Raw genomic sequence first — 13,472 nt, 5'->3', positions numbered from 1 at the left:
TATTTATTTATTTATTTATTTTTCATGGACACAAATGAAGAGAGACAATTTTATACATTAACTGTGAAGTTATAACAAAATCACGACAGTTGAATACAGATACGTTTTCGTAATAAATATATTCAGTATTTGTTTTAATAACAGCTCAAGTAAATAAGTAGATTCATCTTTTTTGTTGTGTTTATTTCTAGAGGAGGCGGATATGACGCGATGCAAATTATCCAATTAAAGCCATGCTAACAACTTGTAGCAAAACGCCAGCTTAAAGCGCCTCTTTTCAAACTGAAAGCCCAGACTAACTACAGTCCTGCTCAACTCTTTTGTACTGTTACTGAATGTTAGTTACAGACCCATAATACTGAAAAGTAAAGGTTCCTCAGTAAAGCGTGGTTAGACTGCACCGGCAAGTAGGCGAAGCTGGACTTCCGAGTCGAATGTTTTTATTTTCATAATAAAACAATTTCAGTTCGTCATTAGACGCACAGAAAGGGCAGACGAGCTTCCGAATGCCTAGCAAGTCACGGCCATTTTGTGAGTGGCATTTTTACGAGACGCTTTAAAAGAAAAGTTGTGGAAAACCGTAGCTGAGGTTTTTATTGTTTACGCTGTATTGAAAATACATATTTGTGTTTGACATTAAATAAGAGTAGATGTTTCCTGTTGTAGGTCAGCTGGGTTTCTCAAAAGTTTATACTTTCTAAATGCCAAGGAGTTTTTTGTTAAAAAATATATATATATCATTGCTTTCTTTACGTTTGGAAGCTTATACACACAACATTTACCACACCTTTGAATAATTTGGGAAAGCCCAGATGATATCATGGCAAGCTTCTGGAAGGCTAATTTACACAATTTAAGTTATTAATGTTATTTTATTGTTACAATATCGTAGTACAATTTCTGGCTAGGCTACCCCCTCTAACTGCGTCCCTGAATGAATAAGAAGGGTATTGTAACCAAACAAATGTTTTTTTTCCCCTGTATTTGTTGTGTAATGACCTCATGTACTTCTATTCATTGTTGTTATTTTAAATTCAAAATATCAGAATTTGCACATCATTTTATTCAAATTACATCAGATATAAAAACGGCATACTGGAATAACATTACTCTTACCGCGCGAAACTACCTATCACAATATGGCGCCCGCACCGACGTATCACTTATAACCGGAGATGTAGGGGCTTTTACTTTGAAGAGCAATTACCGGAAACGCCTTTGTGTTTCAGAGCATGTGATTGTGTGCGGAGCATGCAGTTGATTGTCAATGCTTAAGCGGCTCAGCAGTGGTTCTGTCGGTCTGTGTGGGTACAGCCAGGCTTTAAACAACTTTTTTCATTAGCAGCAAAGCTGTTTTCTACATTTGCTATAATGTATCGAGCGGTAGCAGCTTCTCAGCTTACCCGTAAAACAGCCCGTAAGCACACAAATTAACCCAGCTGGTGAGTAATGGTAGCTACATTTCAAACGCACACGAGAGGCTAGCTAATAAATGTCCTGACTCCTTCAAAAAAGAGACATAAAATGCGAAACGCTGTCTTAAAAAAGTCTGTTTATACCGGCTGGTTAATTAATAACGAACCTTTTAGTTGACTAGCCTCCTAGACAAGGTCAAACATTTAAAAATAGCTACCAATAGCTAACCAATTTGTGTGACACTAAAGCAGAGCAGAGCTTTGATTTGTTTATTAGCTTCTATCCTTCAGTTTAAAATCCTCCCAGCGTGTTTTGGAGGAAGTCGTCGTTGCTGACGGTCCAGGAACAGATGACATTTAAATAGTTGGATATAAGTAGGCGGCGTCGGTGTGCCTGTTTGACAGGTTCGCCGCTGAGCACAACCGAACGGGACGTGATTTTCAGGTAATTTTTTCCCCCCTCCCTGTTGTTCAAGTTGCGTCGATTTTTCTCCGGCCACCTCAGGATGCTGGCAGCCACCTGGGTGGGGCTGACGCGGACCACAGAGACCAGGAGCTGATCTCGGGGATAAGCCAAACCGAGCCGGATCGCTACTCCCCCCCCGCCCCCCTTTTTCGTTTCTTTGAAAGCACAGCGGGCGGCTTTCAAAAGGGTGAAAGCAGTCACCCAATCAGCCATGACCAAGTCCGAGTCGAAGAGAAGCGGCGCGTCCGCCGGCAAGAGCGCCAGCGCCGCATCCGCCGCCGAGCAGGTCAACAACGGCTCGTTTGATGTGGGCTTCCCGGAGCCGAGCCCCGCAGGAAAAGCCAAGGTGCTGAAGCAGACGTCCAAGGAGAGCCTCCACCGGAGAATCGCGGAGTGCGAGGTGTACGACGACGGGACCAACACCTTTTTCTGGTGAGTGGGGGACCTGAGGGTGTCACGACCACCTACCCACAGGGGAGGGGGGTAGGTGGCGAGTTTAGTTTTCTAATGCAGCAAGGTTGTCTGAAAGTCAGCCCCAAGTGACATCCGTTTATTCCAGCACAGCTAGAGGTGAATTAGTGGGTTTCCTCACACAGACTCACATTTTCCATCCAAGCTCACCTACTATAATGTCCCACCCTGCTGCTTACTCAACACAAGATGAAGATGGCAGACTTCTTACAGATGAATAAACCTGAGGTCCTGTGCAGGTTGTGCGTGTGTCTGGTCATTCCCTCCCTGCAGCAGTTTTTCCTAGCTGTCTTGGCTCTTCAGTGTAAAGGTTTAGTGTCTTTGGTGGCAGAGGTAAGTCACAGATCAAGAAATGGCCTTCTTCATCTGTAAATATGTTCTGCCCAAATTCAAATTCTGTGAAAAATATAACCTTTTATTAATTTAAAAAAACCTACCAGATTAGCCCTACACTGTACTGATAATAAGTCAAGCAATAAAACACTGAGCTTTTAACACGTTAATGTTAAAAGTATTTTTTTTTCCAGCTGCAAATGCATACACTAAAGAAATTCTGTTTTTGTATTTTAGCCAATAAAATGTTCGTTTACTTATCACAAAAAGGAACTCAATTATGTTTATTTACATTTTACTTTATGTGTACAAAATAAACCTAACAAGGTGCCTGGGCAACCTTAAAAAGTTATGACTCAGTGGTTACTAACTTGCTGCTAATCTACTCTTCTTAGCTAGCTTTTTTTTATTTCTTTTAAGGAAAATACATCACTAGTTGGCTGGACGATTGTTTTTGCCCATAAGATCCAGCAGGATCCCACAATCGTTTCCTATATTTAAAGGGTTTAAAAAAATAATAATAATTTATTTTTTTTTGGTCTTGCATTTTGTCCCAGCTAGCATTTAAAAAAAGATCTTAAAAGTCTTACATTTGACTGTCTACAACCTGTAGATATCCTGTTTAAGTATATAAATGAAAAATCTTTAGAATATGCCATTTAAAAAAAAAAAATCCGATTAATCATCAGAATAATCGATTACAAAATAATTGTCAGCTGCAGYCCTGTTTTGTATAAATTCAGCCTCTTCTCTCATAAAAACAAGTGTCTTCCAGACTGACRGTGCAAATCTTTGCTGGTTAATTTTATTGAGCATCTAGAGTTTATTCAACTAACTAGAAAATCCGCTTGAATGTAAAAACTAATGCAGTTAAACTACAACATGTCTGATTATTATGTTTGTTTATTTTTACGCTTTGTTTTATCTCGATCTTTTTGATCTCTGTTCCAGGCTTTTTACCACATTTTATCACGCTGTAACGACAAATTTCAGAAAAGTTGCAAATGAAAATCTTTAAACCGTGCTTTGTGTTAGTATTCAACTCCCACGTACTCTGATGGCCCTAAATGATATAAACGGTTCAGGATCTGACGAAAGATGAATGAGGCTGAACTTTGAAAACCAAGTGTTGTTTAATTTTGGCTTCCTTTTACAGCAAGACGGCCTTTTATTGCCATTTCATTCTGTCACATGACACGTCAATAAAACAGAGGTTTGACGAGCCACGTTTAGTGAAAATAAAACGGCAAAATCCTTCCCACATGACATGCACRGCGAGTCGTTCATTGATCCGATGCATCTTTGGAAGCGACRCTGCTGGTAATCTCCACCTCAGACATGTGTGGAAAATTGGTGACAGCTGGCCAGTGATAAGAGTGAAGGATTTAGTGATTATCCGGATCACAGGTCAGTCTGGAAATGCAGAAAGCGGTTAAAAGAGCAGCTGCTTCTTGTTTTATTTTTGCAAACGAGCAGATCTGACTAAGTTTAGTTTACCAAGGGTTGTGGAGAAATGTCCCAAAATAATTTGAGGACGAGGAAACCCGTCTCGAGTTGGTGAGGAGATGAAAATTATAGGCAGTCCGCCTTGTAGGGGCAGACTGGAAAGTGGTTTTATTTTAAGAAGGAGGGGGGAAAATAAGAGGATTAGAATGGACGTCACTCTGATTTGCAGTAAATGTTTCTGTTGCTGTAACTTTTCTACCCATTTAAAACTGCTGGTTGTGTCTCCAGTTTACCGACAGGCTCCTTTCTAATCTCAGACTCTCTCTGAGCTACACAGAACCGGTATTTGTTCTCCTCCGTTGTTGCTGTGTGGTTGTCAGCCTGGAGGCAAACAAGRGCCCTCCCCTCTTCCTCCCTCCTGCTGAACAGGTTGGATAAGGAGGTGGAACCAGGAGAAAACTCTSAGGCCGCCATGACTCACTTTGAGGACTTGGAGAGCAGCTCTTGTTCTACAGGTTGACTGATGGAGGCTGTGCAGCACGAAATGCAGCCGTTAGAATTCACCCGGCAGAAAGTAAAACCTGTCCTAATAACAGGTGCTGGTCTGTTAAATAAAAATTTTAATATCAGCCGATACCAATGTCAGTGCCGATATATGGCAGTTCGTTAAATTAAACTTTTAATTTTTGTGACTTGCTGGTATTGGAATGTTTCAACGTTAATATTTAGTTCAGACGATAAGRGCACATACAGCTTTTATTTTTGTCTTGTAAATTTGATTTTAGTTTTGACAGTAATATAATTCTATCTGGTGGTTCTTGGCTCTAAAAATCACCATTAAATCTCCAATATTACASTTTATGCATCTCYAGGTCAAAATGTGAAATTTACCTTTTATTTTCTAATTTGATTTCTGCTCGGATGAATTAAAGTGTCAAAAATGTAATCAGTTTCACATTACCACTTGGTTTTGTGCCTTAAGAAGAAAAAATATTCTTTATGCAACACATGTTTGAAGTTAGTTCTTCAGTTGCATATATTAAAAAGAAAAAAGCAGAAAGTGAAGCTGAAAAGCTTAATTTAAACCCGACTCTCTCTATACCCAGCATTCAGCTCATCGCTCCAGTTGGAACGCTTCTTCATTTCTTACTTTAGAGGCAATCAACCCTGTTATTATCAATAAGTGGTCAAATAAAACTTTGCCCTCGCAGTAAATCTATCTATAGATTGTAACAATGCACAGATATCAGAGTGACGCCACTATTGCATGATAAAGGCCAAAGTTTGGTCATTGGTTGTGGGTTCATGAGGAAAGTCGATGGTCCACATCATAGAAACRATGTTTATGCAACAACCTAGACGGAGAGTTTAACCATCTGTAGTTTATTTGTAGCTAAACTTAATTTATTAGTTTCCAGACAGAAATCTCTGCCTTAAAAACGTGAAAWTTTTTWWGTTARAGCAACACAAAGCAGCTCATAATTGTAAAATTMAAGTAAGAATGATGTATATTTGGTGTGTATATTGTAGTCAACACTTTGTTGAACCATGGTTTGCTACAATTACCTCTGTACTTCTTCTGGGGTCTGTCTGTTCTCTCTTCATACATGCAGGCAACCCGTTTTGYGTTTCAAAGTTGGTCTTGAAGTATTAAGTCCTGCCACAGATGATCTACAGGTTTAGGTCTCKACTTGGGGTGCATTTCCACCAACTGAGAGTGGTAAACGACTGAGAAAATGTATTGGCGCTTATGCATCAAACTRCTGTTGGTCTGTCATAAAATGACATGAATCTGGCTGTTATAATACGATCAAAAAAGGTCTAAATGTTCTCGCAAAACACTCCTGAGAAATGAAGTTCTGCAGCTTTCGCTCCGGACTTTTCTCCCAATCGTTCCCCTCGGCCGACTTTTATAAGATCTCTGCTGGCAGCACCTTTTGCAGACATGGCTGCCGTCCCTCCAGGATGTAAGCATCAAAACAGGTTTTTGTCTATAAATGGTACTAATCTTATTTTTGCCGTCTCTCTCTCTCTCTCTGCCCCTGCAGGCGAGCCCACACCCTGACGGTGCTGTTCATTCTGACCTGCGCCCTGGTCTACGTCACGCTGCTGGAAGAGACGCCTCATGACACAGCCTACAACACTAAAAGGTCAGTGCGCCTCCTCCGTCACGTCCTCCCCCTCTTTGAAATAACCCCTGAGAGAAGGACAGGAAATTTTCCACTAAACGGCTGGAGCTGCTTGATTGGATTATTCTTCCCGCCATGTGGCTGGAAGCACTTCATCAGAGGAGGAAAACTATTAACTCACTCCATTTGTTTCCATCCAGTTTGTCTTTAAGTAATTTTCTGCGAGTGCGTTTTTAATTAGTCGGGCTGATGGTGCAAACGTAAAGATGCCTCGGAGATGCAGCTTTGAAAATAGCAAAGTGAGAACCACAAAGAGGAAAAGTGTTATAACTGGTGACTTATGGGAGGCTGTTTTAACATAAAATCACTTTCGTCTGACTATCCGTAGATATTTAAAAATGAGTTTTGACTAGAGTCAACTACACTCTGACCACCCTGAATGGTAATTTACGACACCTGCATTGACATTCTGACCAGTCAGAATAATAATTCAAGATTTTAATTTGACGAGTCAAAATTCCTTCCCAGATGTCACACCTCATGTCACCGGATTGGTCATTTGAAGCACCACTCATCCGTAATTACAAGACAACACAAACGTAATTATGAATAGTTAAAAGTACATTTGAGCTTAAGCCCCCCTTGTTCTGGCATTTACTGTAGGTGTCCTTACAGCTGCCTGCAGAATTTTTAGAGTCCCACACAAAACTGTCAGAAAATGCTGCAACATGGAAAGATCTCAGCAGTAGTGAATGAAGAACTTAATTTGTGCTTCAAAAATCTGCAAAGAATTTCCTATTTATTATTTTATTGAAATTTCAGAATGTTATTTACATCTCTACTTTATTCGGAGATATCTTTAAAGGACTTCTGACTGGTAAAATCTAATTTAGAGACATGTGATACTCTAATTTTGCCTCGTCATTATTTGCTTTCAAGATATCTGTGATTTAAGTAGTCGAATCTATGCATCTCCTATCTAAAAATACATTTTAGATGTTTTGAATTATGGCATCTTTACTCAGAATTATGATTAGTCAAAACAAAGTGAGATATTAAATTGAATTATCTGAAGCATGTTTCAGGTAGCCAGAAATTCACTAGAGATGCAACAAATTAATGGTAAATTTGCCGTTCTTTATATTAATCACATCGTAAATCTGCCTGCTGCAGGTGACTAACTCATTATGTTGTGAACTTATCCCTCAAATGTAACTCAAGACRAGCATCTCTGGGTTTTATAGAACTCTGAAACCTCAGAAACTGGGAGGAATGCCAAGCGGCTGCCATGTGATTCACTTTTCTCCGTTTGTGCCAGAACCACTAAAATTTTGTGACGTTTGTCTTGGAAAACCGGAGGCAAAAAAAAAAAACAGCCTGCAGCTCATCAGACTTGGACGGCAGCAGCAGCATTTATAGTCCCTCTTCTGTTCTTGGGTCTGTTTGTTGCCTGTTAAATTGCATTAGGCCTTCCTCTGACAGCATTACCAGGTGGATAAGAGGCTGAACGTGTAAGCTGTCTGAAACCTTTTCTCACGGTTCAGACCCAAAAGGCAGACCGAATCGCATCTAGTTCTGCTCTGTGTTTGATTTGGATTTCACAGGGGACCGTAGCTTCTTATACGTTTGTTTTTATTATTATTTTTAGCTTTGTTTGCTTCTGTAAGAGGATGTTTGTGTGTTTAACGAGTCTGATAGAAAGATTCCCAGGAAGTTGGGCTCAAGCTGCAGCYGGTGATGCATTTTGTTTGTTGATGCGTCTGTGAGAGATTGCAGGAAGGCTCTTAAMGGGATTTGCTGCCATCAGCAGAGTCCGGCTCGTCGGGATAAAGATCCACTCTTATATGTACACACACTCTCATTCTATAGGACATTGCTTTTTCTGCCTCCAACTAGTTTGCACCCACCTTTAACGTTTACATGCAACACTCCTCTCTCAAACTCACACACTTAATTCTCCTCCCACACACACTTGCACAATCAGTCACACTCATGTGACTAGACTTGCTGGCAAAGCAGCTCTGGCTTTAATTTTAGCCGACGTCTGGCTACTTATCCCTACCTACACTGCAAGTTCAGACTGGTACCATCATCTGACATAACATGGCTCTGATTCAGGGTGTCTGTGCATCCTTAAAAAGTCTTTAGTTCATTAATCTAAAGTTAAGGTCTTAAATTCATTAAAGAAAATGAAAGTTGCCGCCTTAAATACCGTCACCTTATGAAAATAACAGCTTAACAAAAAATTGCTTTTAACAAAAAATGACTTGGGCTGTTATTTTAGGAAAATAAAATGTTAATCACAGGTTTTWAATTTTGTCATAGCAGCACAATTTATCTCATACTATGCAGGTTTTTTTCTTGCAGGACGTTTATCAGGCAAAAGTTTGAGTTGTGAACAGACTTCTTCACTCACTGCGTTTTTGAGGGTACATGCAACTAGCTGCTAATACTAGCTAGCTGGTACTAGCTAATACTACAAGTATTAGCTCGTACTGACAGTTCGAGCTAATAACTGCTTCATACTGCTAGTATGAGTTGATACTAGTAGTACTACTAATACTACTATTAGCTAATACTAGCTAGCTGGTGTGTTTGCTTACTTGCTAGCTAGCAAGTGAATGAACAAAACAGGTAGCATATTGCTCTCTAGCTAACTTCTTTGCTAGCTAGAGAGCAATATGTCATTCAAGAAGCACAAATTTTATGACAAACCCACAGAAATTCTCCAGAAATGTCAGTTTCTTTTCTACAGCTCTGCCCTTTTATCTTCAGCAGGTCTTAAATTTGAGTTGGTGAAGCTGCATAAACCCTGTAATTRGTCTTAGCTTCGGGTTCCTGGTCGATTCCAGTCATAAGATCTAAACTCCGTCTATTCAAATGAGAGAGAAAAAGAATTGGAACCCCTTTAACTTTTTTTTTTCATTATATATGAATTAAAATAAACCAAAGGAATCCTCTCCATCTCTCTGATCGTTGCAGGGGCATTGTGGCCAGCATCCTGGTTTTCCTCTGTTTTGGGGTAACACAGGCCAAAGATGGACCCTTCACCCGACCCCATCCAGGTAGGACCAACAATTTGATCACATCTGTTCTCTGGTCAAAAAAATAATTATAAAATTTTTGGTTTTTAAAGATGTAGTACTGGGTTTTTTGGAAACCCAGTATTTTTTTATTTTTTTATTGTTTTTCACCAATGCGCTCAGTTATTGGGGAAAAATAACTGAGCGCTGGTTCAGGTTGACGTCAGTATGGACACATCCCACCATTTGTTTGACAAGACTGTTTTACAGCTTCTATTTATTTGGATATTGAATTCAGGTCATCTGTATGACGGAATATCAGGCCCTACTTATTAATATTTTTTAATTAATATACTAAAGTAATAATACAAGAATACAGTCATGGTATTAGGAGAATAAAGTATAAATTTTCTGAGATGTCAACACAAAAAATAGTAAAATAAAACTTTGGTACAAGTCTTGCTAATATTTAATGGAAATATTTTATCTGTTAACACATCAGCATCAAATTATCGGTAGCAGATCTTTCAAATTGTGCAAACTGAGCTGCTCACATCAGATCCTGATAACTTTATCCAAGCTTTTTCTTTCTCATTGAAACAAATTTTTTTCTTGTAATTTTTTGTTTATTTTCTGGTAAAATAATTTTTTTATTTTGTAATAAAGGGAAGACTGAAAGACTAGCCTTCTTTTGAAAATACTTTGTCATTGTAATTCATTTTTTTAAAGAGGAAAGCGAGAAAAAAATCGATTAAAATCAGATCTGGTAGGAAAAACTCAGGTTTTATATTTAGACAAAGTTCTCTAGCCCAACATGAAGACATTTATTTTATATTAATGACTTTGAAATAAAATATTTCTTTACATTAAAACACTAACAATAAACTAATCCAAACACACAACCATATTTATCAGATTACTATGAAAACTACTATTAAAACATCTCTATGTTCTTCCTCAGTAGTTCAAGAAGAAATAGTTCTTCTTCAGACTACTGTAGAAAAACTACTGTAGTCTGTTAGTGTCCAAACCTCTTCTGTTGACACTGACATCATGTCATTAAGTAACGGTTACTCTGACCTTCATTGTGTTGTGAAAGGTCAAGACCGGCTGCCCCTCGCCACACAGCCTCCTTTGCTCTGATTGGTCAGAGGAATTGGCCTGATAAATAGGCTCCTCCCTTCAAATCAAACCTGCAAACCTGCAGTGGCTGCAAACAAAATTAGCTGCCAGCTCTCTGTAACTTTGATGTTTGTTTAATTACAAATATATGGTCTTGAAAAGGCAGAGTATTCATTAGAAATGGCTAAAATATCCTTGTTTGACATTTTAGTTAAATGTTGGTGATGAGATGACTTCAATTTCAAGTCCTTTTAGAAATTAATAATTTGTTGGTTTTTTACTCTTTTATTTTAGTCATTTTTACAATTATTGAGTCAAAACCTGCTGGTTTCTGGACCATTTCATCCAGATCCGTATTGAGCTCCACGTCATTCTATAAATGAGCTCAGCTCCTCTCAGGGAAAATGACACATATTATTTTTTTCTTTACCYGTTTTCCTTCACAGCTTCTATAGAAGGTGTCTTATGGTGTTTTCATAACTGTGGTTTTCATTCACCAAGCCTTTCATAGTGCAGATGGAAACTGAATATTACTAGAAATCCAGAAAGCCTAATCTGGTTCACTAGGCAGAGCTCAACATCTGAGATGCCCCAAGACATCAGACAACAACCTCGATCCGAAAATGTTTGGCTTGGAGAAGAAAAAAAATAATTATTCAAACTTAAAAATTTTTTCTGAATGGTAAACTCAACATATTGAAACACTGTTACTGTAGCAACACCACTCTTCAGTTTGGACGTCGTTACTGAAGTTGGTAACACCTTTTGACGGGGTGCACATAAACGTGACATTTATGACACTGTCATAAATGTGAAGGAGTTTATGACTGCTGACATGAAGTGTCATTCAGTAAATAACGACACTTTTAATGCATAGTTTGCACTAAAACCTGTATTAAAAGTCCATTAAAATGGTCAACTTTGGGGTGCTGTGGTGGCGCAGGGACAAAGCACAACCCACATATTGGAGGTTTTAGTCCTCGTGCTGGTGGTCACAGGTTCGATTCTCGGCCTGGTGACATTTGCCGCATGTCGTCCCCCTCTCTCATAAYTCTCTTTCCTGTTGAACTACTTTCAAATAAAGGACACTAGAGCCAACAAAACCTTTWAAAAAAAAGTGTCATAATTTACCGAATGACACTTCATGACAGCAGTCAAACATTCATAAAGACTTATTCATGTTCATAACAGGTGTTATGTCATGTTCATGACAGCGTCATGTCAGTTTTATGCACATGCCGTCAAGTAAAGTGTTACCCTGAAGCCTAAATACAAACTACTTTCATTGTCAGTGAAGTGTGAAGATGYAAAAGTCGAGGAATGGTTATTTTATTTACAACATTATCATTCAAGTKGCTTTCTTGAGTTTTCATCCTGAATTTGAAAACGTTTGACTCTTAGGAGTTAGAGTGAGCTCTACAGGAAACAAACTTCTCCTTTAGAGYGCCTATCAGTGCTAATCTGTTATAATATGCCAAAGACCTTTGTTTATAATAGTAAAACCTGTTTTACAGCAGCTGTGACGTCACCTCTGCTTTAAATGTAGTTGGGAATCAGATCAGCTGTGAAAGATAATTATTCTTAAGTTATTTTTTTTCCAGCTCTGGCAGAGAATTTGGAATGAGCTAAAATTTGTCGGCAGGTCAACGCTTTCGACAAAACGGATCAAAAACTGATATTTGATATTCAGTGTTTCCTTATTTTTTCTGAAGTCATTCATTCAAACTTGGAACGGTAAAATATACCGCAGTATAAACACGATTAGGATTTTTTTTCTTTACAACATGTCCAGACGTCTCTTGTCGTGCATTCTGTCGGAAGCAGAACACAAAAAGCAAATCCGTTAAGATGCCACAGAAAATCAAATTTCAGTGAAAGATTTCTTTGCGTTTGTTCAGCTGTTGCTGATACTAGAAGCTCAGTCACTCTGCCACTCCCTGAGACGGTGATCCATTAGGAGCTTCAGGTTGCAAATCTGAAAATCCTTAAAAACATTTTTYCTTGGGGAAACAAATCATACAGAGTAACAATAGAAATGCAACATTAGGATTARCAGCAGGAATGGCTGGACTCGCTCAACAGGTCGGGGAGTGTGCTTAACATGGCGTGATCTTGAACACACCTGAACATCAGCGCAGCACAAAGAAGTCGTGCAACAAYCGTAACCTAACAACACGCCTGGCAACAACCGACGACAGCTACATCCGTCCTCTGAAGCCTGTTTTTTTTCTGTACCTTCCTGCCTTCACGTCCCTCTGGACTCAGTTGTTGTGTGAGACGAGGTGACTTCTGCATGAACAGTCTGCCAGGTAGACGACTTTAGGAGCTGGTTTAATGGAAGCACCACTTGTACGCCAGTTTTTCTTTTTTTTTTTTTTAAGACTGCACAGTCTAGAAAACGAGTCTAGTCAAATGTAATAGTAGCTCCATAAAACAGCAGCACATAAGAAACCCAACACCTGACTGGGCRATCTCGTCGTGTCCAGATGTGAAAGCACTTCAAACACTTCGCCCACAACAAAATAACCTCAACAACAACCCGCTGAGTGCTGTGGCTCCCCGTTTATTTGCATGTACAACCGGTAACAGACATGCAGTCGCACAGGAAGCGGGTTTAGCCACCGGAGGAGCTGATRAGAAGGCTGCCGGGCCGGTTCTGGGAACTGGGTTTGAACCTGGAGTCTTCAGGGAAACTGTCGGAGAAGAAAACTTTGAGCAGAATCACCCATCAATCATCGACTCTGTCATCAGCAGCCGGAGAAACTCGTTCAGCCGCACGCAGGTTGATGCTTGAGAACCAACAGATTGAAGTTTTTCTTTGCTGAGGTTGCAGCAACACCTGCTTAGTGATGTCTAGATTTGTCTGGACAGCTCCATAAAAGTAGCAGAAGTGATATATAAATATCTATATATTGCAGCATTTGTTAAATTTTCACACTGCACTGTGTGAATGATCAGAGTTCGTTTGCGCGTCCACACCTCGCCAAACAAACCGGACTTTCCAGACTTTTTGGAGTTGGATCAAACGGGGCCGGTGTGAACGCACCATTGATGACTTTAATGAGCT

The 13,472-nt window shown here is 39.4% G+C and overlaps 1 protein-coding gene across 1 annotated transcript; it reads left to right on the top strand.

The window, feature by feature from the left end:
- The first annotated feature begins 1,135 nt into the window (after positions 1-1,135).
- On the top strand, positions 1,136-13,199 carry LOC103465979 (uncharacterized). Its single transcript, XM_008411232.2, has 4 exons — positions 1,136-2,313; positions 6,180-6,281; positions 9,243-9,325; positions 12,892-13,199. Exons 1-4 carry the CDS (start codon positions 2,093-2,095, stop codon positions 13,197-13,199), a joined length of 714 nt encoding a protein of 237 aa, XP_008409454.1. The 5' UTR covers positions 1,136-2,092.
- The last annotated feature ends 273 nt before the right edge of the window (positions 13,200-13,472 follow it).

This window comes from Poecilia reticulata, linkage group LG6 (genome assembly GCF_000633615.1).
Source record: "Poecilia reticulata strain Guanapo linkage group LG6, Guppy_female_1.0+MT, whole genome shotgun sequence".
NCBI lineage: Eukaryota > Metazoa > Chordata > Actinopteri > Cyprinodontiformes > Poeciliidae > Poecilia > Poecilia reticulata.
Note: the sequence above shows the minus strand (reverse complement) of the source record. Positions and strands in the feature narration are given on the sequence as shown.